Source organism: Macrobrachium nipponense, chromosome 23, assembly GCF_015104395.2.
Source record: "Macrobrachium nipponense isolate FS-2020 chromosome 23, ASM1510439v2, whole genome shotgun sequence".
NCBI lineage: Eukaryota > Metazoa > Arthropoda > Malacostraca > Decapoda > Palaemonidae > Macrobrachium > Macrobrachium nipponense.
The window spans coordinates 15,268,040-15,295,833 of NC_061090.1; the positions used below are offsets into that span (position 1 = coordinate 15,268,040).

At 39.2% G+C, this 27,794-nt stretch overlaps 2 protein-coding genes across 4 annotated transcripts in view; both read right to left on the reverse strand.

Annotated features, from left to right (window-relative positions):
• Positions 1 to 3,485: 3,485 nt before the first annotated feature.
• Positions 3,486 to 27,592, reverse strand: LOC135197177 (HIRA-interacting protein 3-like). The gene is made up of 8 exons (XM_064224170.1): positions 27,481 to 27,592; positions 26,491 to 26,796; positions 26,327 to 26,410; positions 26,003 to 26,080; positions 24,191 to 24,453; positions 10,698 to 10,848; positions 10,047 to 10,145; positions 3,486 to 3,812 (listed from the first exon to the last, which is right to left on the reverse strand). Exons 1-8 carry the CDS (start codon positions 27,590 to 27,592, stop codon positions 3,670 to 3,672), a joined length of 1,236 nt encoding a protein of 411 aa, XP_064080240.1. The 3' UTR covers positions 3,486 to 3,669.
• LOC135198897 (uncharacterized) overlaps positions 27,577 to 27,794 on the reverse strand; it is a 57,784-nt gene continuing 57,566 nt past the window's right edge. For all 3 annotated transcript variants that reach the window (XM_064226844.1, XM_064226845.1, XM_064226846.1), the window contains exon 4: positions 27,577 to 27,745. In XM_064226844.1, coding sequence (XP_064082914.1) covers positions 27,609 to 27,745 — 137 coding nt within the window. In that variant the 3' untranslated portion in view covers positions 27,577 to 27,608. The remainder of the gene's footprint in view (positions 27,746 to 27,794) is intronic.

The following is a 27,794-nucleotide window of genomic DNA, read 5'->3' on the forward strand; positions in this document are numbered from 1 at the left end:
ATATATTCTTTCTACAATTGTTGCATGATTGAGATAGAACACTCCTTTGTTGTTTTTGCTGTTTTCTCGTATATATGGACATAGACTTGGAGTTTCCTCTATTTAGCCTGTGCATGTCAAGTATGTGGATGTTTCTTCAGCCTGTGTGATTGTCAAGTATGTGGATGTTTCTTCATTCCTTCACATTCCCACTTAAAAACATTGCTATGGCAGGGCACATATGGGGCTGTGCAACCATCCATGTTCATATAGATTTAGCAAAGAACGAGAGCTCTTCTGAGAGTTTTATTTCTGTTCATGTGAAGGTTTCATAGAGGATGGGTTGTTCATCAGACAATATTTCCGGCTACAACAATTGAGTGGACAGTTGACTGACATCCATGGGATATCTGTAACAGCCACTCTCCCCCAGCATTCATGAGGCTGCAGTAGGGAGTGCAGTTAACTAGACGAACATTTTACAGTGACTGTTTCCTGGGTAGTAGATGTCCTCTGGTAGGATATCAACTGACCCCAGAGTTCCTACCACTTCCCAATAACCATCCAGTCCACAAGTTTGTTCAAGCTGGAAGTTAAAGGTTATATTGTATGAGTACATTGTGGTAATTGTACTACTCTGTTCCCGGTTTCTACACCTGTCCCTTTCTTCTAAAGAAGGTCACAAGTATTTAGAAATCAGTCCTTGATCATTTCTTATCTGACTTTTTAACAGCCTAAGTTCAAGACAGACATGATAAATCCATGCTTGTAACTATCAAGGAGTCAAACATGATTAGTTCCTCTTCATTTCCTGGGAGACTTGGTACCTCCTCAGAGCAGACTTTTCCATGCCTAACTTGTATACTACCGACCTTTCCACAAGTTTTTAATTTGACTAGTCACCTTTGCTTCAACTAGGCCACCTTTGTTCAGGATACGCCTCCTGATGTTAAATCTCTCACCCAAGCAAGAATAGTATCTCCAAAACTAAGGCTGGGTATTCATGCAAAGTTTACCTGTCAGCTCATCAAAACTTAACGATAAAACATACATGTGGATGACAGTTTGTGGGTGGAGTTGGTCCACTTACCAGAACTGATGGAATTACCGAAGTTCTTTCGACTGACTGACAGGTGATCGCATGTGTGGACGTGTAACCAATGATTTTATGACAGTTCGTTGCTGGATTTCATCTGGGAAGGATCTTGGCCACTCGAACCAGAATATAAATTAACTGTTCAGGTCTAATTAATTCAATTGTCAGACCCTGTAGTGCTATTTGTAGACCATTGTGAGTTCAGATCATATAAGTAAAAAATATTTCCATGTGATAAATACAATTTGGTATAGGCCTAGGCCAGTGTCCTGCCTTTTAATTTAAGGTGTTACTAGTGAAAGTAGTCTTTACGGCCCATTTCATAAATAACCAACCACCAGTCTAATTTAACCTTATTTATTAACATTGTATGAGAATAGACATCTCTTTAATAGGAAATATTTAAACCAAACTCTCTTATGCCTTTTTGCTTCTTTCCTATTTTGAGGTTAATTTCTGCAGCAGCTAGTATATGTAGGTCCTCCACTCCTTACCAGCCAGCAGAGTTCCATCACTGCCATATAGTGTTGCCATGACGAAGGATAGGCAAGAAATTAAGGAAATGACCTCAAATTGACTGTTCGACTGTCAGTTCTACTTTACGTGTAGACGCTCATCCGTCAAACAGTCATGGGTGGACTGACAAGTAAACCTGAGCATGAATACCCAGCCTAAGATACAGTAGGAAGGTTGTCCTTTTCTCAACAGGGGCAACCAGCTCAGCAGTTGCAAGTCTACTTGTTCATCTTGTCACAATCCAGGAGGCTGGTTCTTCATAGGCAATGGGCAGTTACTCCTTCATTCACTTCATGCAGATCGATGGGGTTCTGGGCTTCTTAAAGGTCTCCCCATTCCTTCCTTCCCATCCTCTCTGAGAGAGGTGAGACAGGACTTAACCTTATGGTTAGACAAAATATCTCCTTGGAATGCTTGGAGTGTTGTTACATACTTCCCCTCTGAAAATAGTCAGGCCTAAAGGCATTAACCGGAAGGCAGTCACCTGCACTTCAAGAAGTTAGGTTAGGTTGGGTACTTGACCAAACTTAGCCCAGCCTAACTGTACTATAAACCTGCACATCCATTTCCTGGAGCTTTGTGCCTCGTGGCATCAACCAGAAAGTCACCTGCTCTTGAAGTACCCAACCTAGCCTAGTCTAAAAGTAAACCTAGCCTAACCTGCACCTCCATAACCTGAACCTTCTGAGCTCTCCAAGCCTCAGGATCCAAGAGGGAGTTGGCTACTGTCCTATCATCTCCTCTACCGACGGTGGTGCACGGTCTCCAGTAGCACACCCAGCCCAGCAGTCAACCAGACACATTCCAAGATGATGTTCAGTCACTAGGGTCGCTGTTAGCGACAATTTGTCTTCTCACCTCGCCTGCTTTATGTGAAACAGAGGGAACAGAAGTATGCCAGACATTTCAAGACTTGATGTAAAGAAAAGACCTTGTTTTAGGGTGAATCTACAACACTGATGAAACTGGTCTATGTCTCTCATTACCCACTTAACACCTTGGTTAATGTGAAAAAAGAATTTACCTTGTTGAAAGTTTTCCAAGTAACTCCAGTCTGCTTTATATGCAATTGCATCTGGTAGCCATCATTGCGAAAACAGTGGTTGTTGGAGACACAAAGCATCCATGTGCCTACATGGGTTGATGGACAGGCTTCCAGTAATTTGGAATTGTTTGGCAAAGGCTTGGTTCACAACCAAGATTCTTTCCGGTTGGTTCCACATCACTTTTTGTAAGGAGGCTGTCATCAGACACAGGACCTTGGCCTTGCAAGACATCAGATGAGGGCTGTGCTTCTCATAAACAATGTGCAACCCAGTTGGTTGGTGACGAAGGTTGTATGTATGTATTAGGGTAATTTATGCACTCATTCAGCCAAAGAGCAAAGATATTATTGTGACATGAATTAGGCTTATACATAGTTTATTCATATTCAGGTCCGAGTAGTTGAAATCCTTCCCAGACGAAATCCAACGGCGAACTGTCGTCTGTCATAAAATCGTTGCTTACCCATCCACACCTGAGTTCTGGTGAGTGGACTGACTCCACCCATAAACTGTGGTCCAGATGTACATTTTATCGTCAATTTTGGTGAACTAACAGGTAAACCCGAACACGAATACCCGGTCTTACAGAAGGGATTTATACTTGCAACTACACTTTTTCCTTTGAGAGGAAGTCCCTTAACCTTTTACTAATCCTCCCCAAGGCAGAGAACTTGCATATTGTGAACTTTGATAATGGATCTCCTGGAGGTAGCTCAATATAAGATAACCTCAATCTGTCCTTTAATGGAACCTATGCAACCTGGACTTAGCACATGATTTAATTTACACCATGTAATGATTTAATTTATGTAAGAAAACAAACAAAAGGTTATGAAGAATAAAATACCCACAATATATAAATTTAATTAATAATATGATATTATTTTTTTTATAAAACAATAATATGAATCTGAATTACATAAAATTTTACATACAAAATAATTCATAAAATGTCAACCTTTTAATCTTGTCAACATACCTTTAATCTTAACCTTGTTTTGATTAAGAATCTGATTCCAACTCTGACTCAGACTATGATTCATTATCAGACTCAGATTCTGATTCAGCAATGTGCCTTGCCCTTGAGGCTTTTATTGGCCTTTCAAAAAAATCATCAACTGCAGTCCTTTCTGTTTTTGTGGCATAAACGCTGAAGGCATTCCGTCTACCACGTCCTGTAAAATATTTGGACAACAAATTAAATCATGAAAATAATGGAATACTATAAACAACAACAACTTAAATCTTGAAAATGATTAAATACAACATAAATGGAGATCACATTAAGTATATCTCACTGCTTTGAAATAATTTTCATTATCAGTCGGTTAAATGTTTATCTGCATTGGAGTAAACATAGCATGCCATGTGTTACATGAAACTGTCAAAAAGAAAAAAGCCATTGGGAAAACCCCATGGAAGTAAAGTATCTTTCATTTCAGTAAACTACTTTATATTAGTAAAAGATGGTCAAATGCCAAAAAAATCGGCATTCAATTTGTACAAGTAAATTGCCAACATTCTCATCTACAACAAGAAACAGTAAATTGAAAATTATATATATATCTATATATATATACTACATACACATACATATACACATATATTGTCACCGTGGTGGCGCAGATATAAGGTTCTCGCCTACCACTCAAGAGGACTGGGGCTCAAATAGTGCCGCTCACTGGTGGCTTAGGGATGGCATCCACAAATCTAGTTTCAGAAGGTTAGTTGGTAGGTATCAGCCCTCGAGCTGGGGAGGGGGTTAAACATTGGGCATAGCGACACACTGCCCATGTATCTTGAAAAATACACTAAAGAGCCAAAATGCTGATTTTGTACGCCCTGGTTTTCGTCAACTTTTTCCTACAATAATTTTGATTCAAGTTTTGTACACATCCTCGGATTTTGTATACCCAGAAACGCTTCTCCCATGACCCCCCATTCTGCCAATCTTTCTTGGTGAATGGGCATCTACTCGTGCATTAGTATTCTGCTTCACCCCAGGTGTTCATTGTGTTTTGTGCTTTTTACTAGAGTGACGGTGTCGCGTGTGTAGCTATCTTGGTTGAATGTACAGCAAGTCCATTTAAAAAATCAGCTCCATCCCAGTGAAAAAAAAAAAGAAATAAAGGCAGCTGATGTTGCAAAAGGGGTAACATCTTTATCTGTGATTTTTGCTTATCATCAAGCCATTGGAATGTACAAACAACCGTGATTGTAAATTATACTTTGATTGAGCACTCTCTGCCACCTTCAAGTTCAAATTTTGTAATGTGTGCCTTGGCTTTGTTACAATTTTTGTGACTACCCATGCCAAACAGCACCCTAGCACAAGTGGTAAAACACCATCTTCTGTGCTCTGATTTATTGATGTGATTTCATCATGAAATATTAAGCCCATCCTTTTTCTATTATGGTTAATGGCAAGCATAAGGCCAGTGAAAATAGTGGCAGTGGTAAAAAGCGGCAAGCTATCTCAATGGTGGCAATTATAAGGAAATTAGAAAGTGGTGAAAAAATGGTTAAGGTAGCACACCATTATAATATGAATTGCTCAATTACTGAAACAAACTTTAAAAACAAAGACTAAATAATGGAAAACATAAAAAAAGCTGTGCCAATCCAGTATACAATTATAAGCAAGAGAAGGGGGAAGGTAGTAAACTTCTGGGTATCTAGGTGGAACACCAGAGACAAAGGTCTGTACTGCTTTAGCCTCATGCTGATTCAGAAAAAGATTAAAAGCCTTTTCAGTGGCTTGAAGGTTATAGCTGGTGAAAGCACTACAGATGAAACATTTTCTGAGAGTCATGGATGGTTTCATCGCTTCAAAAGATGCACTAACTTGCATGTGTCTATTACTGGTGCGTCAGCGAGTACCAACAAAACAGCGGCCAAAAAAATTCCAAAGATGTTTAAGGAAATCATTGATAAAGAAGGTTATACCCCTCAGCAAGTTTTTAATATTGACAAGACAGCTCTGTTGTGGAAAAATGACAGAAAAAAGTACATTACTCATGAAGAGAAGACAATGCCAGGATTTTAGGTGGCAATGGATACGCTACCTTACTGCTGGGTGGCAAGGCATCAGGAGAGACTAAGCTAACACAGCTTCTAGGGTATAGTGCTGTAAATCCACGGGCACTTTAAAAACACCACAAAAAGTTCTCTACCCATGATCTGGATTTCCAATAACAAAGCCTGGGTGACTCCTTCTGTATTTGAAGAATGATTTTTCCATCACTGTTCCTGAAGTCAAGCTGTTCTGCCGCAAGAATGGGAATCCTCTCAAAGATTCTCTAAATTTTGGATAATGCCTCTGGCACCCAACACACTTAGGTGATTTCCATCCAGATATGAAAATTGTTTACTTATCCCATCACAACTTCACTCATTCAGCCAATGGACCAAGGCTTAATAGCCAGTTTCAACAAATATTACACCCGTTGTATGTAGAGGCAAGCATTGAAGGAATTGAATGACCCTGGTGTGACCTTATGTGACTTTTAGAAGGGTTACATTTATAACTGGATGAAAAATATTGATACTGCATGGCATGAAGTAAGTGACATAAATATGAATGGAGCATGGAAAGCTTTGTACCCACAGTTTGTCAACTTCATATGATTAAATCAGGAAGAGGAGGAAAAGGAAATTGTTAACAGTCTTGTTGACATAAGTGAAAAGCTACACCTTGACATAGGGGAAGAGGACTTTCAAGAGCTGTTTGAGTCTCATTCAGAGGAGTTCACAAAAGAGGATTTAATGGAACTGGAAGAAATGCAACGAACAAAAGATGTTTGAAACGAAACGGATGTCCAAGGGATTTTCTTATAGAAAAGGCTTCAATATTTTTGAGAATCAGGATCTAAATGTTGAGAGATTTCTAAAATGCATCAAAAGATATCAATGATGCTATCCAGTATTATCATAGCATGTACAGGCAGTCCCGGGTTATCAGCGGACTCTGTTAATGGCGGTCTGGTACGCCATAAAATTGGCAATTTATGGTGCCATAACAGGCCAAGTTTTGGTTATTAGCGCCATAAGGTGCCAATAATAGTTATGGTGCCATGACATACCTAACAGAGGCACCATTAACCAAAACATGGCAACATAAATCACCGAGTTTAGGTTAATGGCAGGTTTTGCTTATCGCATCCCACCGAGAACGGAATCCCTGCTGATAACCGGGGACTGACTGAAGAAAAATAAAATGCAAACTTCCTTAGACCAATTCTTCAAACCAGTGCCTTCAACCTCAAGAGCCTCCCCACCTCTGTTTGACTGCTTCCTCCCCAAATGAAGAAGTGATACCAAAGAAATCCTTCCCGAAGAAAGTGACACTAAAGAAATCCTTCCTCCTCTATTACATCATCTCAAGCCTATGCTACCAGTTTCAAAGCCAAGAAAAACAACTGTAGTACTACTGTACTGTATTATTACAACTTACCTGTAAGGTTTCATGTATCATTTGTATTAGTAAAGTTGTACTCTATAAATTGTACTATTATCATCACAATTTACTAATTAGGTTTTATATATCATTCACATTAATAAAGTACTATATAAACTGTACCATTATCTTCACAAATAATTTGGACTTTAAGCACCATTTACATCAATAAAGTACTCTATAAAATACAGTACTAGTACTATATTTTAAGATGAAAAACATATAGTACTGTACATAATGACTGTGTATATCAAATTATACTTACAAACAAATCAAGGTACGAACAGCCATTCGGAACGTACCTAGTTTGTAAATAGAGGAGTGTCTATATAGGAATACTGTAAAGGTTGTGTGTTGTCTGTTGGATGGAGGTACACACACACACATATACAGTGGTACCTCGACATACGAAAGGCTCAACTTACGAAAAACTCGAGATACGAAAGCAAATACGAAAAATTTTACGGCTCTACATACGAAAATTCCTCAAGTTACGAAAGGTTGTAGCTGTAAAGTTCCGAGATTCGCCCGGACCACCGAGAACAATTTTAAAACTCCCACGCCGCCAACTGAGTAAACTCGCCACCATCCTCCTGCTCTCCCATTGGTTCCTGATGCTAGTCACCCCATAAGATCCTGCTCTCCTATTGGTCACCATCTACCCCTTGTGCTTTAAGTATTCTATTGGTAAAAGGATGCTGTAAATTGAAAAACTTATTCATGCAATACATTTAATAAAAAAAAAAAACATTAGGTAAAGAATAGAAATGAATGGTTTTTATACTGTTTGGTAGTTTCAGTAGTTGAAGAGAGATAATGAAAATATATATCTTACTGTGTAATGGGAAAAGTGATTGCTTGGCGATTGTTCGTTACTCGTAAGTGCTGGATGTAAACAGAAGTTTGGAAGCTTTTTTTTTTTGTTTATTATAGTTAATGGGTACTTAATAATTATTTGAAATGAGTACATACAATACATTTAATAAAAAAAATTGTGAATTAGATATCATAAAATATAAAATAAATCAGACTGCTATCATCGAAGCCAACAAATAGGTATTTTTTAGAATTCTTCTTCTGTTTTAATATTACGTTACGTATATGTTTCATTATAGCTGTCAGTAACTCGGTATCTCCATTAGGTAAAGATAGAATAAAGAATAGAAATGAATGGTTACTATACTGTTTGGTAGTTTCATTAGTTGAAGAGAGATACTAATGAAAATTTATGGCTTACTGTGTCCTAGGAAAAGTGATGCTTGGCGTTCGTTCAATACTCGTAAGAGCTGAATGTAAACAAACGATTGGAAGTTTTTTTTTTTTTTTTTTTTTTTTTTTTTTTTTCTTTTTTTTTTTGTGTGTGTATTATAGTTAATGATTAATTAATAATTATTTGAAATGAGTACATACTGATTATTTATACATTTTATTGGCATATTCTAAGCTTTAAGCTTCTTAGGTTTAGATGTCATAATCCTAGACCAGGCTATAGTAGCAACCGCTAACATAGGCTAGGCTTATTGCTAAGGGACATATGCTAAAGTCCTAATATATGCAGTAAAAATAGGGTTGAACATTACATGGAGTTGAATATTACTCAAGTATGTACAGTATTTTGCCTTTTTGGAGTCATTTCTTCCGTCGGATCGGCGTCGTAACCCTAGAACATGTGTTGTAGGCCTGGAAATATAATTTACTGGGGTGTTTTTGTAGGGCTACGAACGGATTATAGGCATTTTACATGTAAAATGCGGTCCAAGATACGAAAAACTCATGATACGAAGGCCGCCTCAGAACGGATTAATTTCGTATCTCGAGGTACCAGTGTATAAATATTCAATTGTAGGATATACTATACGGTCTATGTTATACAAGGGGGACCCAAAAATAACTGGAATAGTTTTCTGTGTGACAAGCCTGTAGTAGTTCAGGCTTCTGCTGGTAGATCCCCATTGATGAAAACCTCAGGCATCAGTGTGCTAACTGGTGTCATTGTGGGAAGATGAATAGCTCCATTATTTGCATTTGTTTTGAAGTGCTTCACACTTTTTTGTCTATTTTTACAATGGCTGAAAGGAAGTAGCAGCGTGCTGCCGTGAAATTCTTATTTTTGCTGGGGAAAACAGTAGCCGAAACAGTTGTCATGCTTCAAACAGCTTACAAGGATGTTGCTATGAGTAAAACACAAGTTTACAAGGGGTTTGCATGCTTTAGGAATGGTCAATTGTCGATAGAAAACATCATGGAAATTCATGAACTGATCTCAGAAGACCGTTACCAAACAATTGACGATGCTGATTTGTTTTTTTGATGTGAAAGGAATTATCCACAAAGAATTTGTTCCTTCTGGTCAACTGTTAACCAGACTTTTTACTTGGCAGTCTTGAAGCGTTTGTGAGACTTTGTGAGACGAAAACGCCCCGACCTGTGGCAAAGTGGAGAGTGGTGGTTTCATCACGACAATGTGCCTGCACACACCGCCTTGAGTGTAAGACAGTTTCTGACCAAGAATGGCATGACCCCACTTACCCACCTTCCCTATTCACCTGACCTTGCTCCCTGCAACTTTTTTTTGTTCCCATGAATGAAGAAAGTCCTCAGAGGAAAACGTTTTGCAGATGTTGAAGAGATTAAGAAGAAAATGACGGGGTCATTAAAAAACATAACTCCACAAGAGTTCCAGGACTGCTTTGAAAAGGGGAAAACACATCTGGACCAATGCATTGCTTTAAATGGAGAATACTTTGAATGTGATAAGACTACAAACATGTAATAACTGAATAAAATTATATACCACAATTCCGGTTATTTTTGGGTACCCCCTCGTAAATATAAATCTGTTACTTTTGAGGCAAGGTCCTAAAAGCATCCAATACGTTGAGGTGCTGAAATGGTCATAAATGTATAAATGAAGCCGTAAATAATGGTAAAAAATATAACAACTGCTAATCACCTGATTCTGTTATAATATTAGACATATCTAATTCTGCAAGTTCTTTTTCCCTTTCCAACTTCTCTCGTATTTCTTCACACTTCTTTAAGGTTGGTCTTCCTGTAAAAATAAAAATATTTTTGATATCACTAGGGCTAAGAGTTTGCAGTAGGTTTCATGAATATCAGACCCTTTTTATTACAAAATATGGCCTAAATTGGTCTAAAGTATTTACCTATGATTATTAAATAGGAACAGTACACAAAAAAATTAACAAATAAAAAAAATGTGAAATAAAATAATTTAGTGATAAAATGAGAAAGCTAATCTTTATCTACTTCACTCTGATTCTTGACAAATTATTATTACTTACGTAAGTTACCTCAGGACACTTATGTCAGATATTTTATCAAAAAAAATTGTTTCCTGGAATGTCATATTAAAAGGACCAGCCTGGAAGTGATTTCACTGGTATTCATTGCCCTAAGAAGATAAGAACAAATGGAAAAGTAGTTATAGTTCTTTCTTGTTCTTGGCATGGGCCTAAACATCCTGAATTTTTCTTCTAAAATTGAATGACATATTTGGGTGGCATGCAATAAATGAATAGCCTAAATTGATGAGTCTCTAGTGAAACAAATATCGAAAGACTCTTGTACACAAAAACTTTACCTTCCATGCCATGCTCCTGAAGGATAGAAAGAAGTTTTCTCTCCTTTGCAGCTATAGTTTTACAGCCCTCAAACAGAAGATCATAGCTCTTAATTCTAATGCCACATTTCTTTATGTACGCTTTCTTCTTAAGTATTCGCCTATCACCACTCTGTAAAACAAAAAACTTATTACCTTATCATATATATCAAGCATTTTATAAAAAAAAAATTGCCCAATCTAAATAAATTTTACAAAACTTGAATTAGTAATTTAGTACACGTAAAAGTATAAAATTTCTGGAACACAAAACAAATTTATCATTAATGCAAAATACGTACCTGTCCAAGTTATCATCAAATTGAGATAAACAGCATATTGGGCATTATCTGAGTCCAGCTCTGAGTAAGATCTCAAAAGACATGCCAGTCACTTAGTGACCCCTCCCACCACTCTTTTTCAGATAAGTGATATGAACACTTAAAACTTTAAATTTCCAATGAATATCCTATCTCCTAATCAAAACCTCTTATTTCATAGTGTAGTTGCTGTTTCGTCCTCAAGGAGCTTTGCAAGGAGATTGACAGGTAATGAAGGGCTTTTGATTTTATCCCAACAACCCAAAAAACAAGGAGAAGCCACATTCTTGCATCCAACACACAAGCAAGTGTGAATTTGGAGATGTCATGAAGACTGTAGATTTCATGCTAGAATTCATACATTAGAAGAAGCAGTTCTAAAGAAAATTAATGATCACACCCATCCACCATGTGAGGTGGTGGCAGAAGTCAAAAGGGCAAAAACGTTTGCATGTCAAGAGAGCTGAGAACACCTACAAAGCACCAAGAACTATAATCAACAAATCTCTGGAAAATATGTCTCAAGCTGCTACTGGCCAGCTGTCTCATCAACAAGTGATGTGTGAAGTTATTCATTGCAAAAGGAATGCAGCTAACCGGGTTCTTGAAATCCCAAGATCCATTGAAGATTTAAATTTCCCAAAGAATACGAAGTGTATAAGCCCACACCTGAAACTGAGGAAAAATTTTGCATAGTGGATCAAGGGATTAATCACAAGAGAATTATCATTTTTGGTAGGGAGACCTATTTGGAACATATAGCAACTTCAACCATCTGGTATGTTGATGGAACATTTACTATTGCACCTCAATTATTTTATCAAGTTTACATTATCTCAGTCAAGAAATTTGATGGTGTCCACCCCATACTATCTGCACTCTTGCAGAATAAGCAGTGTGCAAAGAATGTGAGAAATTAAATTGATGCCCTTTGCTCAGCCCAGTGTAATCAACTGTGATTTTAAGCATGTGGTTTTCACATCCATGAAGACTGTTTTGCCGATGTGCAAATCAGAGGCTTTGTTTCACTTATCTCAAATTTTACTAAAGCAGAACAAAAGTATGGGTCACATGGTTCCATATAATAACAATCCAGACTTTGCTTTATAGGTAAAAATGTTATTAGCTCTTTCATTTGTCCCAATTAATGACCTTAACCATCATGTGGGTGCTCTAGCATTGCATATCTGAGGAGATAGTTCCGCTTTAGAATTGGTTTGAAGACAACTAAATTGGTCATCCACACCAGAGAGGAATTGGGAGAAGAGCACCACAGACATTCAGAACATGTTTCAACGATGCTTCAAGAAGATAGAACTAATAACCATGCTGAAATGGCAAACAGATGGCTGTGTTCAGAGCTAGGAATGTTGCATCTAACAATTTGGAATTTCATTGAGGCGCTGAAACGAGTCCAACAATGACATGATGAATATTTTGAAAAGCTTACAGCTGGTCATGAGCCACAACAAAAGGTACTAAAATACAGAAAGGCAGATGAAAGAATATTAAAAATTATATTGGATTAGGGCAAAAGAAATGAGGTTGAGTATTTGCAAGCTACAGTGGTACCTCAAGATACGAAAGGCTCAACTTGCGAAAAACTCGAGATACGAAAGCAAATACGAAAAATTTTATGGCTCTACATACGAAAATTGCTCAAGATACAAAAGGTTGTTGCTGTAAAGTCCGAGATTCACCCGGACCACTGATAACAATTTTGAAACTCGCATACCGCCAACTGAGTAGACTCGCCACCATCCTCCTGCTCTCCCATTGGTTCCTGATGCTAGTCACCGCCATGAGATCCTTCTCTCCTATTGGTCAGCATCCCTCCCATCATGCATCTACGTAGCGGCATGCTTCTTCGGCCACTGCATGGCATCATCTGTATCGTACACACGCGGTTTTCGTTCGTTCTAACGATTTCGTTTATTAACGTAAATTCATTAGGGATTTCGTTGTAGTATACTTTATCGTGTTGTGTGAGAACTTTACTACATACGTATACGTACTACATAACATAATTACGTACAGTATATACGTAGTCATGGGTCCCAAGAAACTTGAAATTCACGGACAGAAACGAAGATGGAGATTATCAAGAAGTATGAAGCTGGTATGCGATTGAGTGTGATCACCTAGGAATACGACCGAAATCCGTCGACAGTAGGCACCATCCTTAAGCAGAAGGATGCCATCAAAGCAGCTACACCTTCCAAGGGCGACACTATTTTGTCCAGCAAGAGGACCCACGTGCACGATGAAATGGAATGGCTTCTTCTTGTCTGGATAAAAGACAAAGAAATCGCTGGCAATACGATAATGGAGACAGCAATTTCCCACAAAGCCAGCGCTATTTTCGGCAATTTGATTGCCCAGGCCGAAGACGACAGAGAAGGAACATCAATACCAACCCCAGACTTCAAGGCTTCACATGGGTGGTTCGAGAAATTCCGTAAATGGGCTGGCAGCCATTCGGGGGTGCGGCATGGGGAGGCGGCCAGCTCAGACACGAAAGCGGCCGAAGCCTTTAAAAAGACGTTCGCCGAGATGATGATCAAGGAAGGCTACAGTTCTCAGCAAGTCTTCAACTGTGATGAGCCTGGCCTTTTTTGGAAAAAAATGCCTCGTCGGACGTACATCACGGAGGAAGAGAAGCTACCCGGGCATAAGCCTATGAAAGACAGGCTTACGCTCACACTTTGTTCGAACGCCAGTGAGGATTGCAAGGTGAAGCTCCTACTTGTCTATCATTCCAAGACTCCTCGAGCCTTCAAGGCCCACAAAATGCTTAAGGAGAAGCTTCCAGTGATGTGGAGGGCTAATGCGAAAGCCTGGGTAACAAGACTTTTGTTCACTGAGTGAGTAAATCTTTGTTTCGGCCCGACAGTGAAGAAATTCTTGGAAGAGAAGTGCCTCCCTCTGAAATGCCTGCTGGTGTTGGAGAATGCCCCTGCTCACCCTCCTGGCATCGAGGAAGATATCCTAGCAGAGTATTTCTTCATCAAGGTTCTTTATCTTCCGCCTAACACCACCCCTCTCCTCCAGCCCATGGACCAGCAAGTGATATCGAACTTCAAGAAGCTGTATATAAAACATCTTTTCAAGAGATGTTTCGACATCACTGATACCACAAACCTCACCTTGCGTGAATTTTGGAAGGAGCATTTCGATATCGTGATATGTATCCGACTCATCGACCAAGCTTGGCAGGAGGTTTCGAGGTGAACCTTGATTCCTCGTGGAGGAAACTGGCCTGATGCCGTATCCGCCCGAGACTTCGAGGGATTCGACGTGGGCGAAGCTGGTGCTGCAGATTCAGAAACAGTTTACGATCCTGAAACTGTTTCGCAACAGATCTTGACGAGATCGTTGCACTCAGCAAGTCCATGGGGCTGGTCGTCAACGAGGATGACATCAATGACCTTCCCAAGGAGCACCAAGAGGAGCTTACGACGGATGACCTGAAGGAGTTGGAGGCCATGCAACATAACATCGTTCAAGAGGAGTTCTCTAGCAGCGGCGAGGAGGAGGACAAGGACTCTATGACAACGGCAGAAATTAAGGTTGCTCTAGCTGCTTTTCATAAGGTGCAATCATTCGTAGAAAAGAGACACCCCGAAAAGGCTTACACAGGTCGTATGCTTGCACAGTTCGATGACGTTTGCCTGAGTCGTTTCAGGAACATTGTTAAAAGTAGGCAGAAGTAATCCTCCTTGGATAGTTATTCGCGTTCTCCGGATTCGCGTACTCACACATTCGCGGATTTCTCTCGGGAACGTTTCCCTGCATTATTAGCGGAAAATTCGCGCATTTGCGGTATTTTTCTATGAGAAATATCCACAAATTCCTGGTTTTTGTTATCAATTTCATCATAAAATGCACTTTTAAGTTTTAACTAACAAAATAGGCTGTTTTTAGCATTTTTATAGGGGTTCAAAACATTCGCGGATTCTAACTATTCGCGGGGGGGTCTGGTACGCATCCCCCGCGAATACGGGGGGACCACTGTGTGTGTGTATATATATATATATATATATATATCTATATATATATATATATATATATATATTATATATACACACATATATATATACATATATATATAAATTAAGAAAAAAAAATGTATTTTAGTTTTTTGTAAATTTAAGTGTTACAGTTTTGTTAATGTGTTTCGTATAGTTTAGTTTATGTATGTTTTCCTTACATTTTTTATGTGTTTTGTAAAGTTAAGTGTACGTACGTATCTGCCGTTTGTCCTCCTCTGTCGCCACTTTCCGAGATAGCCTCACTTGAAAGGTAAGCTTCCACAATTTACTACAGTATTGCTTGTATACCATGTACACTAATACACTTTATTTACAGGTATACTAGCAGTACGTATTAAGTTAGGTATTGCATGGTCCAAATTGTTGTAGTATTTCATTGTTTATAGGTCAATTTAGCTTTATTATGAAATTTACTGGGGTGTTTTTGGAGGGCTTGGAATGGATTAGCCATTTTATATGTAAAATGCGGTCCAAGATACGAAAAGCTCATGATACAAAGGCCGCCTCGAAATGGATTTATTTCGTATCTCAAGGTACCACTGTATTTTGTAAAACTAATTAAACTAGGTTTCCTGAATTAAACTAGGTTTCTTGAATTTTGTATGTTTGGCTATTTTAAACTGCTTTATTTAATTATATATTAGAATCCATATATGTAATTTTAAGAAATAAAATATTTTAATTCCCGGAATGTTTGTTCAAAACCTCTTTTGTTTATGAAATTATAACTACAGGTATGTATCATAACTGTTTTAAATGCATCGCTGAACTGGAGGCCCTGAAATGGGGTTAGCCCATATTGTCAAGCCTTACCCAGTTATAGATAGCATTGTCAAACCTTACTCAGCAATAAATAGCATTGTCAAACCTTACCCAGAGATAGATAGCATACCTACCTGTTAGAAAGACACATGGTTTGCCACTGTAGCCCCTATGAGTCGGGACGATCCATGTCACCTACCGATACAGTGTAGTAGTCCAATTGTTTGAGCTCGTGGCAATAGTGTTGCTAGCATATAGGAAAAAACGGACCTTCTCGGATGTTTGCGGTGACCTCGAGGTAAACTTTAAGTGCTTGAACTGGGCTTAATGTTTTGTCTGTTAAATCTAGTTTACTTAGTATAGATTTCATTTTTAAAGGATTCTCATTCTTGGCCAGGAATGACAGGCCAGAGGACAATAATAATTGGTCAGCCATTTGTGTGATGTATCATCCCTGTCTGAGAGCCCAGTTTGCTAATACAAGCTCCTAATGCTAATGCAATCAAGAAGATTGCCAATTGTAACTTGTGAATTGTGGTTGTATCCAGGTCTGCTGAATGGAGGGGGGCTGATCGAAGTCTAGAACCTTGTTCAGGGACCAAGTAATTGGAACCTTTCAAGAGCAGGTCTTTGTAATCCTAAGGACTGCAGAAGGGAAGTGAAAACCTCTATACTAAAGCCAATCCCAAATCCATAGAGCAATGAGTCCATTATTGGTGCCGTTTATGCAACGATTGTTGTAACTGCAAGGTGTTTGTCTTCAAAAAGGATAAGAAATTTTAAAAGTTTCCCTTGAAATTCTGACTGGGCTCAGGTATGGATATAATCTAACCATATCTTCCATACAGGCTGGTATTGCTGGATATATGAAGTCTGTAGTTTTTGCACTTGGTACCAAGCAACGTTGGGCAAGTAACTTTCATGGTAGATATTTAAAAAAAGACACCTGTGATGGTCTTGGCTCAAAAAGGACCCATAAATGACTTTCTCTTCTACAGACAGGGATAAAACAGTGGCCAGTTGTAGAATTTATCTCTTCGCCCATTGTTGATGTAATAAGAACCAACAGCTGTTTGGCCAATTTGGGGCTATTGTAAGCTGTTCCTCTGAAGGTTAAGAATTTACTCAACACCTTCAAAATATGGAGCAATGGAAGAAAAAGATATACTATCGTCCTCCATTTGTTCCAGTCTTGTAGGAAGGCATCTCTTGCTGTTACTTGACAGGCAGTTTGTGATTCTCACATGTGGCAAACAGGTCCACTTCCGGTTGCGGAAGCATGTTGGCTATTGTCTGAAAGAGTGGTTTTCTAACATCCACTCTGTTCAGGCTGTCCTGACAAGTGCCACTTCCTTGCTAGTGCCATCGAAGGATGGCTAGCATCATCATATTGAGAGGAGGTGAGTGTGATCCCAAACTCTTGCTGTAGGACATTGCAGTCATATTATCTAGAACCAACCAAATATATTGCTTTTCTAGAGGTTTTAGAGTTTTTTGAAACAAAAAGACAGCCATCAGCTCCAGGAAACTGATATGACAATTCCCTGACATAGCTGAACACCTCCCTGCCAACTGACGATCCTCCCAACCTGTCAACGAGGCATCTGTGTGTATTGTCACTTGTATAGACTGAGGAGTTAGGGTGACCTGTTTTGCCAAATTCCTTCTAGGACCAAAGCCGAAGTGTCTCCCCGACTTTTTAAATCTTTTGATGAGGTCAGTCTCGCATCTTGTTTCTTGCATGTGATAGCCAGAATTTGTTCACATTCTTTTGTTGCAATCTGAGTATTGGATCCACTATTGATACGAATTGCAACAGGCCTTTGGAAACTCTGGGTTGTGCAAGGCACATTTTGAACACTTGCTTTATTCTGTTTTGAGTATGATGGGGAGAGACAACAGGCCATGAAAAGTATCCCAAAACTGAAAGCAATGTCCCCAAGGGGAAGACAAACATTGCCTGTGGTTTCATCGAAGTTGACCACCAACCATACCATTCTAATTGGTATCCAACTCTTCCTCAGCCTTTGCCCTTGATAGGCATTCCAGGTGTTAATTTTCTTTTTTTCCTATAAGCGGGTCTTTGGACCTTGTGAAAAAGATTCCCTTGCTGTTATTGTTGTCCCTTAGTGAGTTGTCCCCTCTGACCCATACCTGTCTTTTAGGAAAAACTTTTTGGGTGACTGAAGGTTCACAGTATTATTTTTTTTCTTTCTTTCTTTCTTTTTTACGAGCCTCTTTTGGCTGGGTAAGGGGAAGATTTGGGTTTTTGTTTCCTGAATTCCCTTTTTTCCCAAAATAGAGTACTCTGTATAATTCTGTTGGTGGGCTTGCTGTTAAGTTTTTATCATCATACTGTTGGAACGGAACCTTTGCCGATAACCAAGGACTGCCTGTATATACGCATTTACAGTCCAACCTCTTGAATCTGGCACCCTTGGCACTAGACCACTGCCAGACCACATAAAATGCTGAATGACAGAAATCAATGCTAAAAATAAAACCTTGCACATGAATGTATGAACATTCAGAGTAAGACTTGGATCGTTATGCTTAAGCCCACAAAACAGAGCCTTGAATCAGAACCCTTTCCCAGCAGACAACAACTGAAGGTACTTGTGAGACAGAGGGTTTATCAGGACATGGAACTGAAAGAACCATGCTGGATAAATACTTGGAAATGGGAGAAACTGAATGAAGTTGTGGGAGACATCCAACATTAGCCCCAATTTCTGAATGCTATCATAACAATTGTTGAAGCTTGAGTAGGCTTTTCACCAGCTCTGTGACTGCATTTACTACAAGATTCAACCTCTTATGTAAGCCAAGAAAGTTCTCTCAGTGATGAAAGTAAGAAGGGCAAACTATCAGCAGTGACACCAGACGAGGGGGAATCAGAAAAGGTATGATGTAACCATCCCTGATCACATCTCCCAATCTGAGTCAGTCTCTAAGTCTTGCCAGACACTCCAAAAGGCCTCCAGACAACATTCTACCAGAAACTGAGAGCTCCAAGAGTAAGTATATATTTTATAGGGATGTAAGAGGCCTTGCTCTTACTAAATTCTAAAGACAAACCTACAGAGGGGCTTCAATGAGAAAGCCTTAGAGGAAGTCAGATGAGTCATATAAGATGGTACATGAGCAGGCACAGGCACAGTACTCTTCACTCTGACTTCCAGCACTACAGCAAAAATTTAGTTCTCCTAAACAGACACACCCTATCTAACTGCCTTAAAAGTGGGGCAGATCAAGGAGGCATCTAAACAGCCAGTCAAAAATTGTAGTCAGCTTCTGAGAAGCGCTACTTCCAAAGTGAGGTATAAGCAGTGTTGCTCTTTCTTCTTAAGCACAGAACTGAAAATGCACGCTGTTTTCCTGAAAGTAACCAAGATGGTGTAATAAGGCAAGTCCATAAAACTCCAAGGACTCCTCCAAAATATTGAGCCTTACCAGCAACACAATCTCCTTACACTGACAAACATGGGGTGGACAATTGTGCCTTTGCAAAAACTCAGCAAAAGACAATCATAAATGGATAAATCTTCCAACTCAGTGTTGGCCCAAAGAACCTTGATGATGCCTAGAGGTCACCTCCTCTACGGTCCAAACAGGCTAAAATAGAAAATTTTACTAGTAATTCATATTTTTCCTAACATACAAACCTGAGGTTCTTTACATAAGATTCAGATTGTGAACTCGAGCTGGAACCATATTTAAACATACTGGCAGGGTAGAATTATCGAGAGGCAGGGGGAAGCCCTGCTCACCTCTCAACCCGCATTCCGCTTTGCCCTTTGGCCCAGGTACCAGATGAAAGGGGTGGCTGAGGTGGGCCATTAGTGTAAAGAATTTGTGATTTATGTCATGAAAAATACAAATTACTTTTAAAATTTGTTATTTTGCACACAAAAATACAAAAATTCATTATTTACAAAGGAGGTTTATCCATTAGTGGAAAGAAATCTGGATATTACCTGAACCGACTGATAGGTTCGCACAACCGATGTTACTTTTCTGGTCCAACAGCATACTGCACATATGTGATGTAGCAGTTGCTAGACTTTTGGAGCATTTAATACTAATGGGTTTGTAAGCAATTACTCAAGCAGGCTGTAAGAATGCTGACTGGAGTGTAGAGACAAACAGGCAAATATGACAAGCCCAGATGACACAATTGTCCTCCTCCTTCTCACAGTTGTCATATGCCCACTCGATTGCCCCATGGAGCCGGAAAATATTGTGTTCTTGGGCACCTCTTGGCCCTACTGTTATAACGAAGAGGCATCAACAATCAGGCCTGCGATATAAAGTTCTCTTTAGGTAGTACTGCAGCACCGTGACAGGAAACAGTAGCAGCTTATCCAAATCATTCATGAGTTGCCAGATGCCACAGAATCATTGTTTTACAATCTTTGATTGTTTTTAACCGGTTTCCAGCCGGTGCTAGAAGATTATCCTATTGTTAAGACCAAAGGTTTGTTCTGCATATGAGCAAAGAACTATACCCTGGCATCAAGGACTGATGGTGTGGTAGGCTACATTGCAGGTTTGTACGATTTAATTATTTCATTTAGCTGTGATTTATTTTATGAGACAGTAAGTAGGTAGTCAAGTTCGTATTGTGGCTTTTTTTTTTTTTTTTTTTTTTTTTTTTTTTTTTTTTTTTTTTTTTTGTTTTTTTTTTTTTTTTTTTTTTTTTTTCTTACTTGGAGTTTGTTTGAAAGTGGTAGGGTATTGAGGACTCCCCTTCACCTGGATGCCCACAAATGAAAGCTTGTCCTGCTTTGCAGCAAGTATCATCTATAGTTTGCTGTTGTGGTCATTAATTGGATAAATGGGCATATGATGAAGACTGGTGTTTTATCAAACATCTTTATTGGAAATATGGAAAACTCAGTATGAAAATCAGTTGTGTGAACTTTATTATAAATTGTCTGTAAATCATTTGTGGGAACCTAGAATCGTATTTACTATGGTTCCAGTAAGACCTGATAATACAAAACATTTATAAGTGATTGTCAGTTATATTCCAAGGAAGTAAAACATTGGACTCTCAAATACCCTTTGCTGGACAATCCCAAGTAGACATTTTGGAAGATTTATCTTTCAAAGAAATGGATGGTTCCATTCTGAGGATTAAGATATGATATATTAGGCTAAGGTTCTGTTAGTTGCAGAAAAATTATAGGATTAAGACTGATACTCATTTAAGATTAAAGTTCTTTCAATTATTAGAAAACTATAATAAGTTAGGTTAAGGAACTAAAGATACGTTTAGTGAACTATAGAATTAAGTTAGGTTACTTAGGTATAGGTTAAGTTAAGGTTAATAAATTTAGTTAAAGAAGTCTGAAGTTAACTTAAGAATCCTTCAGATTTGTTCCCACTGGTATCCTGCTCCACTTGTATAACTTGAAAAAGTCCCTACAATGGGTTCTGAGTTTCACTACAAAATCTGGGGCAAATTTGAGCAATATTGATCACCATCCCCTCAAGTACTTTACATCACATGAGAGGCCATAAGTTCACCTGCCCTTTTTGTTGCTGGAAGGGCAAGATGAAAAACAGTCTTTAATATGGATCCCTATCTGAAAACTCTCAGACTTGTACAGCAGACAACTGAGACTCCTCAGAACAATATTCACATCCCAAACAGGGGGACTGAGTTCCCTGAGAGGACAAGAGTGTTCGAATCTTGTCAAGAGCAAGGAGATCTCTCATGAGAAGAGATCTGGTCATTATAGTTTCAAAACTTGGTCTAAAACTGACATGTAGCCCTGAATGACTAAGACAGACAGAAGCGTCTCTTGCCAGGGGAAGACAAGAAAGTCTACTTCCTGCTGAAAAGTGTCTCTAACTGGAGAGATACCCTGTCTACATATACCAACCAGAGTAAATCAACACCCAGTTATCACCTTTCGAATCAGGCAAGACAGTGGAAAAGCGTATGCCTAGAGGTTGTCCAAGGAACCCCAGGTAGTGGTTGCACCCATGCACTCAGCAACAGGAGCAGTATTGTTAGCAAAAGACCAGGGCTGGTACTGAAGGTCTGGGTAGGAGGCCTATCAGGGTGGGTACCAGTACACCAGGGGTCCAGAGAACCCCGGGTAGCAGTTGCATCTGTGTGCTCAGCAACGGGAGCAGAGGTACCACAATACTGCCAGCAAGAGACCAGGCCTGGCATCAGTAGCCATGGTAAGTAGGTTATTGTGGCTGGTATCAGTGGTCCAGGTAGGCAGGCTACCAGGGACGGTAATAAGATATGGGGTTCCAAAGAACCCCAAGTAGCAGTTGCACCTATGCACTAGGCAACGGGAACAGCGATACTCACGCTAGTGAGAGACTTTCAGCCCTGCCTACAAAAAGAGGGGTTGCCACTGGAAGCTCTACGAGACTTCCCGCTGGAGAACAATGCAACCTCCCTCTTCGTCTGCTTGCTAGCTTTGGGTGAAGGTGAGGAGGTGACAGCACTTGACAACAAGGACGAAAACGAAGATGGCATCACTCAAGAGATGATGTATACAGCAGTACCTGGGAAAATCCCAATGCTGCATAAGAGTTTGCCAAGGAAGTAGGAGCAGTTTTACAGCTAGCAAACACAGAGGCTGGTAAGTCATCCCAGGCATGGTTTGAGCAGATACTTACAGGTCCCTTATAGCCTACAAGTGACCAATAAGTTTAAAAGACTCTCTGCACTACCAAGAGGCCTAGTAGAAAGGCACATATCTCTAAAACCCTCAACCTTCACAACACCAGAAAAATAAGCTGAGTTAGGTTGTTTTATTTACATTCACATCATGGTGTGATATGATATAATGAATGAGGATCAGTCTCAAAGAAGTGAGTAACTGAAAATATGGTCTGTCCTATGCTAGATAGTGCCTAACCCAGAGGTTTCCTCTCCAAAAAGTGCTAAAGTGATTCATGGGTTTGTAGATATATATAACAAACAACAATCACACCAGTCAGGCAGAAAAGAGCACAGACATTTTCATGGCAGCCAAAAGCAAAGTGGAGTGCAGACCGACAAGTGGGCAGGGCTTCCCCCTACCATCATTAGTTAACAACCTTCCCTGAAAGTTAAATGGCTATTTCAAGTCATATCTGCAAGCTAAATCCTATGTAAGATTGAAGGTTTGTATTTTTGTAGGAACAAACCAATGAGTACCTACTCATAATGGCAACAAGAGGAATTCAAACAGAGCTAAAACATCTGAAACACACCTGATGGAGGACAGTTACAGTACTAGATAAGTCATCCAGGCAGGCGGCAGCCATTCAAACTTTTCTTTTTTTTGAATGCCGACTTGCCTATCAGCGTAGAAATATAACCTACCTTTAACAGTAGGTAAGTTTCATCACAAATAGCATATTTCTAATTATTGAAAACTATATTTTTCATTAAGTTGTCATACAGAAGTGATTCTTGATGAGAACATGCAACACTGGCTTCACATAACTAAAGCTACTAGTAATTATTCTAAAGCTTTACAAAATGTATACTTTAACATGGTTATCTATAAACTTAGGGTACGCTTTAACTGAAATAATTTTGTTGAAACTTCGACAAGAGAGATTATGCTTTGCTTTACTGCAAGTTGTGATGTATTGTGTATATTATTTACCATGCGTAAGTGGAAATGCATATTGCATGAAAGGAGGGTATTATGTTTTGTTGTAGTATTTGTCTTTAGTTAGGAAAAGCATTGCGTTTAGTTATTTCATGTATTAGTTTGTAAGTATGCGTGTAATAGTTTAACTGCCAACCATTGGTTGTTTTTGTTGGTCCAGTAGTTTAGCCAAATATGTTTGGTGGTTCGGTCAACCACGGTCATGGGCTGTCTTGCTACATCAATCAGAGTGTGAGGTTGTGCGGAAATAGCTCACTGACTCAGCCATAATTAAGACAAGAAGTCATTGAGATCTCTGTATCTTAATCACTTGAGTATTCTCTGTTTAAAGTGACTTGAGGGGATATGCATATCTAGATTTAGGGTAGTTTTCTTGTGATGTCCTTTGAATGAGAGTTACAAAGCACAGACTGTGCTGGAAGCCAGTCTCATATAATTCAGGCTAGGATAGCGATCTCATCATTCACAATAATGAATCCATCATTCACAATCAGAGTAAGTTAATATAATTTATGTACTCATTGGTATACACAATGCATTGTCATATCTTGAATGTCAATTAACAAGAGTATAGTAATCTGGGTGTCGTAGTGTAGGTCTTAGGCTACAATTTGGTTATTCACATTTCAAGTCACCTTAGGCTATACAATCCCCTGTGATTTATAATGCTCTACTTATTATCAAGAAAGTAGTAATAAGAAACTTACCTTAATCTTCTTAGGCATTTCAGTATCTTTCGTATTTCCTTTAGGAGATTTTTCATCATCTGAACATGAGGATAAATCTGATGAGGAAACTGGAGCATTGGATTTTACAGGGCTGGATGTGCCAGAACTTAATTTCTCCTTTCCTTTCTTAGTGCTGGATTTACGTTTAGTCTTTAACAAAGCTTTCTTCGTCTTATTGTCACTGTCATCAGAATCTTTCTCTCTCTTTTTAATGTTGGTCTTAGCCTTAGTCTTTGACAGAGGTTCATCCATCTCACTGTCACTGTCATCAGGATCTTCCTTTCCTTTCTTTGTTGTTGGCTTTGACCCTTAGTCTTTGACAAAGGTTCTCCATCCTCACGGTCACTGTCATCGGATCTCCTTTCCTTTCTAATGTTGTCTTACCTTTGTCCTTTGACAAGGTTCATCCATCCTTTCGCTTTGTTCAACTGTTCAGGCAGAATCTTCCATTTCCTTTCTTAATGTTGGTCTTTACCTTAGTCTTTGACAAAGGAGTTTCATCCATCTCACTGTCACTGTCATCAGGAATCTTCCTTTGTTACCTTTCTTAATGTTGGTCTTACCCGCTTGAGTCTTTGACAGGGAGGTTTCCTCCATCTCGACTGTCCTGTCTCCGAATCTTTCTTTTTCCTTTCTTAATTTTGGTCTTATACCTTTTTCTTTGACAAGGTTCCATTTCCCGTCTCACTTTTTGTCACTTGTCTTCAAGGATCCATCCTTTCTTTCTTAATGTTGGTTCTTACCCTTATCTTTGACAGAGGTGCATCCATCTCACTGTCCCTTTATTCAGAATATTCCTTTCCTTTCTTATGTTGGTCTTACTTTGGTTCTTTGCAAGGTTCCATCCTCTCACTGTCCACTGTCCATTCATTAATCATTTTCCTTTCCCTTTCTTATGTTGGTCTTTACCCTTTAGTCTTTGACAAAGGTCACTTCCATCTCACTGGTTCAATGTCCTCAGGATCTTCCCTTTACTTTTTTAATGTTGTCTTACCCTTGTACTTTGGCAGAAGGTTCATTTCCATTTCCTTTCCTTGTCACTGTTGGCATTCCATCCTTTCTTTCCTTTCTTAAGGTTGGTCTTTGACCCGTAGTCCTTTGAAAAGGTTCATCCATCTCACTGGGTCCGCTTTGTCATTCAGGATCATTTCCTTTCCAGTTTCTTAATGTTGGTCTTACCTTTAGTCCTTTGCAGAAGGTTTCATCCATCTCAGCTGTCCACTGTCATCAAGAATCTTTCCTTTCCTTCTTTTTTAATGTTTGTCCTTACCCTTGGTTCTTTTGACAAAGGTTCATCCATCTCACTGTCACTGTCATCAGGATCTTCCTTTCCTTTCTTAATGTTGGTCTTACCCTTTCTTGTGACAGAGGTGCATTTCCCTCTCACTGTCAACTGTCAAATCCGGATTCTTTTCTTTCCTTCTTAATGTTGGTCCTTACCCTTAGTCTTTACAGTAGGTTCATCATCGCACTGTCACTGGTCATTAGGATCTTTCCTTTACTTTCTTAATGTTGGTCTTACCCGTTAGTCTTTTGACCAAAAGGTTCATCCATCTCACTGTCCTGTATCACAGGAATCTTCCTTTCCTTTCTTAATGTTGGTCTTACCCCTTTGTCTTTGTCAGGGTTCATCCATCTCACTGTCATATCTCAAATCTTCCTTTCCTTTCTTATGGTTGGTCTTATTACCCTTTTGTCTTTGACAAGTTCATCCATCTCACTGTCACTTGTCATCAAGAATCTTTCTTTCCTTTCTTAATGTTGGTCTTACCCTTAGTCTTTGACAAAGAGGTTCATCCATCTCACTGTCACTGTCATCAGAATCTTCCTTTCCTTTCTTAATGTTGGTCTTACCCTTAGTCTTTGACAAAGTTCATCCTCTCACTCACTATCATCAGAATCTTCCTTTCCTTTCTTAATGTTGGTCTTACCCTTTGTCTTTGACAAAGGTTCATCCATCTCACTGTCACTATCATCAGAATCTTCCTTTCCTTTCTTAATGTTGGTCTTACCTTTTGTCTTTGACAAAGGTTCATCCATCTCACTGTCACTAAGTCATCAAATAATTCTTTCTTTCCTTTCTTAATGTGTCTTGCTTACCCTTTTGTCTTTGACAAGGTTCATCCATCTCACTGTCACTGTCATCAGAATCTTTCTTTCCTTTCTTAATGTTGGTCTTACCCTTAGTCTTTGACAGAGGTTCATCCATCTCACTGTCACTGTCATCAGATCTTTCTTTCCTTTCTTAATGTTGGTCTTACCCTTAGTCTTTGACAGAGGTTCATCCATCTCACTGTCACTGTCATCAGAATCTTTCTTTCCTTTCTTAATGTTGGTCTTACCCTTTGTCTTTGACAAGGTCTCCCGCTCACTGTCACTGTCATCATCTTTCTTTCCTTTCTTAATGTTGGTCTTACCCTTAGTCTTTGACAGAGGTTCATCCATCTCACTGTCACTGTCATCAGAATCTTTCTTTCCTTTCTTAATGTTGGTCTTACCCTTAGTCTTTGACAGAGGTTCATCCATCTCACTGTCACTGTCATCAGGATCTTCCTTTCCTTTCTTAATGTTGGTCTTACCCTTTGCTTTGGACAGGGTTCATTCCATCCCTTTCACTGTACTTTGTCATTAGGATCTTCCTTTCCTTTCTTCATGTTGTCTTACCTTTGTTCTTTGACAGAGGTTCCTCCAATCTCGCTGTCACTGTCATTAGATCTTCTTTCCGCTTTCTTAATTGTTGTCTTACCCTTATCTTTGACAGAGATTCATTCCATTTCCTTTCACTTGTCCTGTCAATCAGGATCTTCTTTACTTTCTTAATGTTGGTCTTACCCCTTTAGTCCTTTCGACAGAGGTTCATCCATCTCACTGTTCACTGTCATTCAGGATCTTTCTTTCCTTTCTTATGTTGGTCTTCGCCTTATCTTTGACCAACGGTTCCATTTCCATTCTCAACTGTCACTGGTCATTCAGCCCTCTTTCTTTCCTTTCTTAATGTTGTCTTTACCCTTTTCTTTTGACAAGGTTCAATCCATCTCACTGGTTCAACTGGTCCATTTAGGATCTTCCCTTTCTTCTCTTACTGTTGGTCTTCCTTATCTTTGACAGAGGTTCATTCCATCTCACTGGTCACTGTCATTCCAAGGATTTCTTTCTTCCTTTCTTAATGTGTTTGGTCTTTACCCTTAAGTCTTGACAAAGGTTCCATCCGGACCATCTCACTGTCCCTTGTCATCAAATCTTTCTTTCCTTTCTTAATTTGGTCTTACCCTTAGTTCTTTGACAGAATTCATCCATCGCACTGTCACTGTCATAAGGATTTCCTTTACTTTTTTTCTTTAATGTTGGTCTTACCCTATTCTTTGACAGAGGTTCATCCATCTCACTGTCAATGTCATTAGGAATCTTCCTTTCCTTTCTTAATGTTGGTCTTACCCTTAGTCTTTGACAGAGGTTCATCCATCTCACTGTCACTGTCATCAGGATCTTCCTTTCCTTTCTTAATGTTGGTCTTACCCTTAGTCTTTGACAGAGGTTCATCCATCTCACTGTCACTGTCATCAGAATCTTTCTTTCCTTTCCT

Bases quoted from the DNA above. Each gene is read 5' to 3' on its own strand.
- LOC135197177 (XM_064224170.1), bottom strand. From the start codon at position 27,592: ATGGATGAACCTCTGTCAAAGAATAGGGTAAGACCAACATTAAAGAAA. The intron at 10,849-24,190 runs GTAAGTTTCTTA...TTTGTTTTACAG, and splicing joins AAATGCCTAAGAAGATTAAG to AGTGGTGATAGGCGAATACT. The intron at 3,813-10,046 runs GTGATTAGCAGT...AATATTTTACAG, and splicing joins TAATATTATAACAGAATCAG to GACGTGGTAGACGGAATGCC.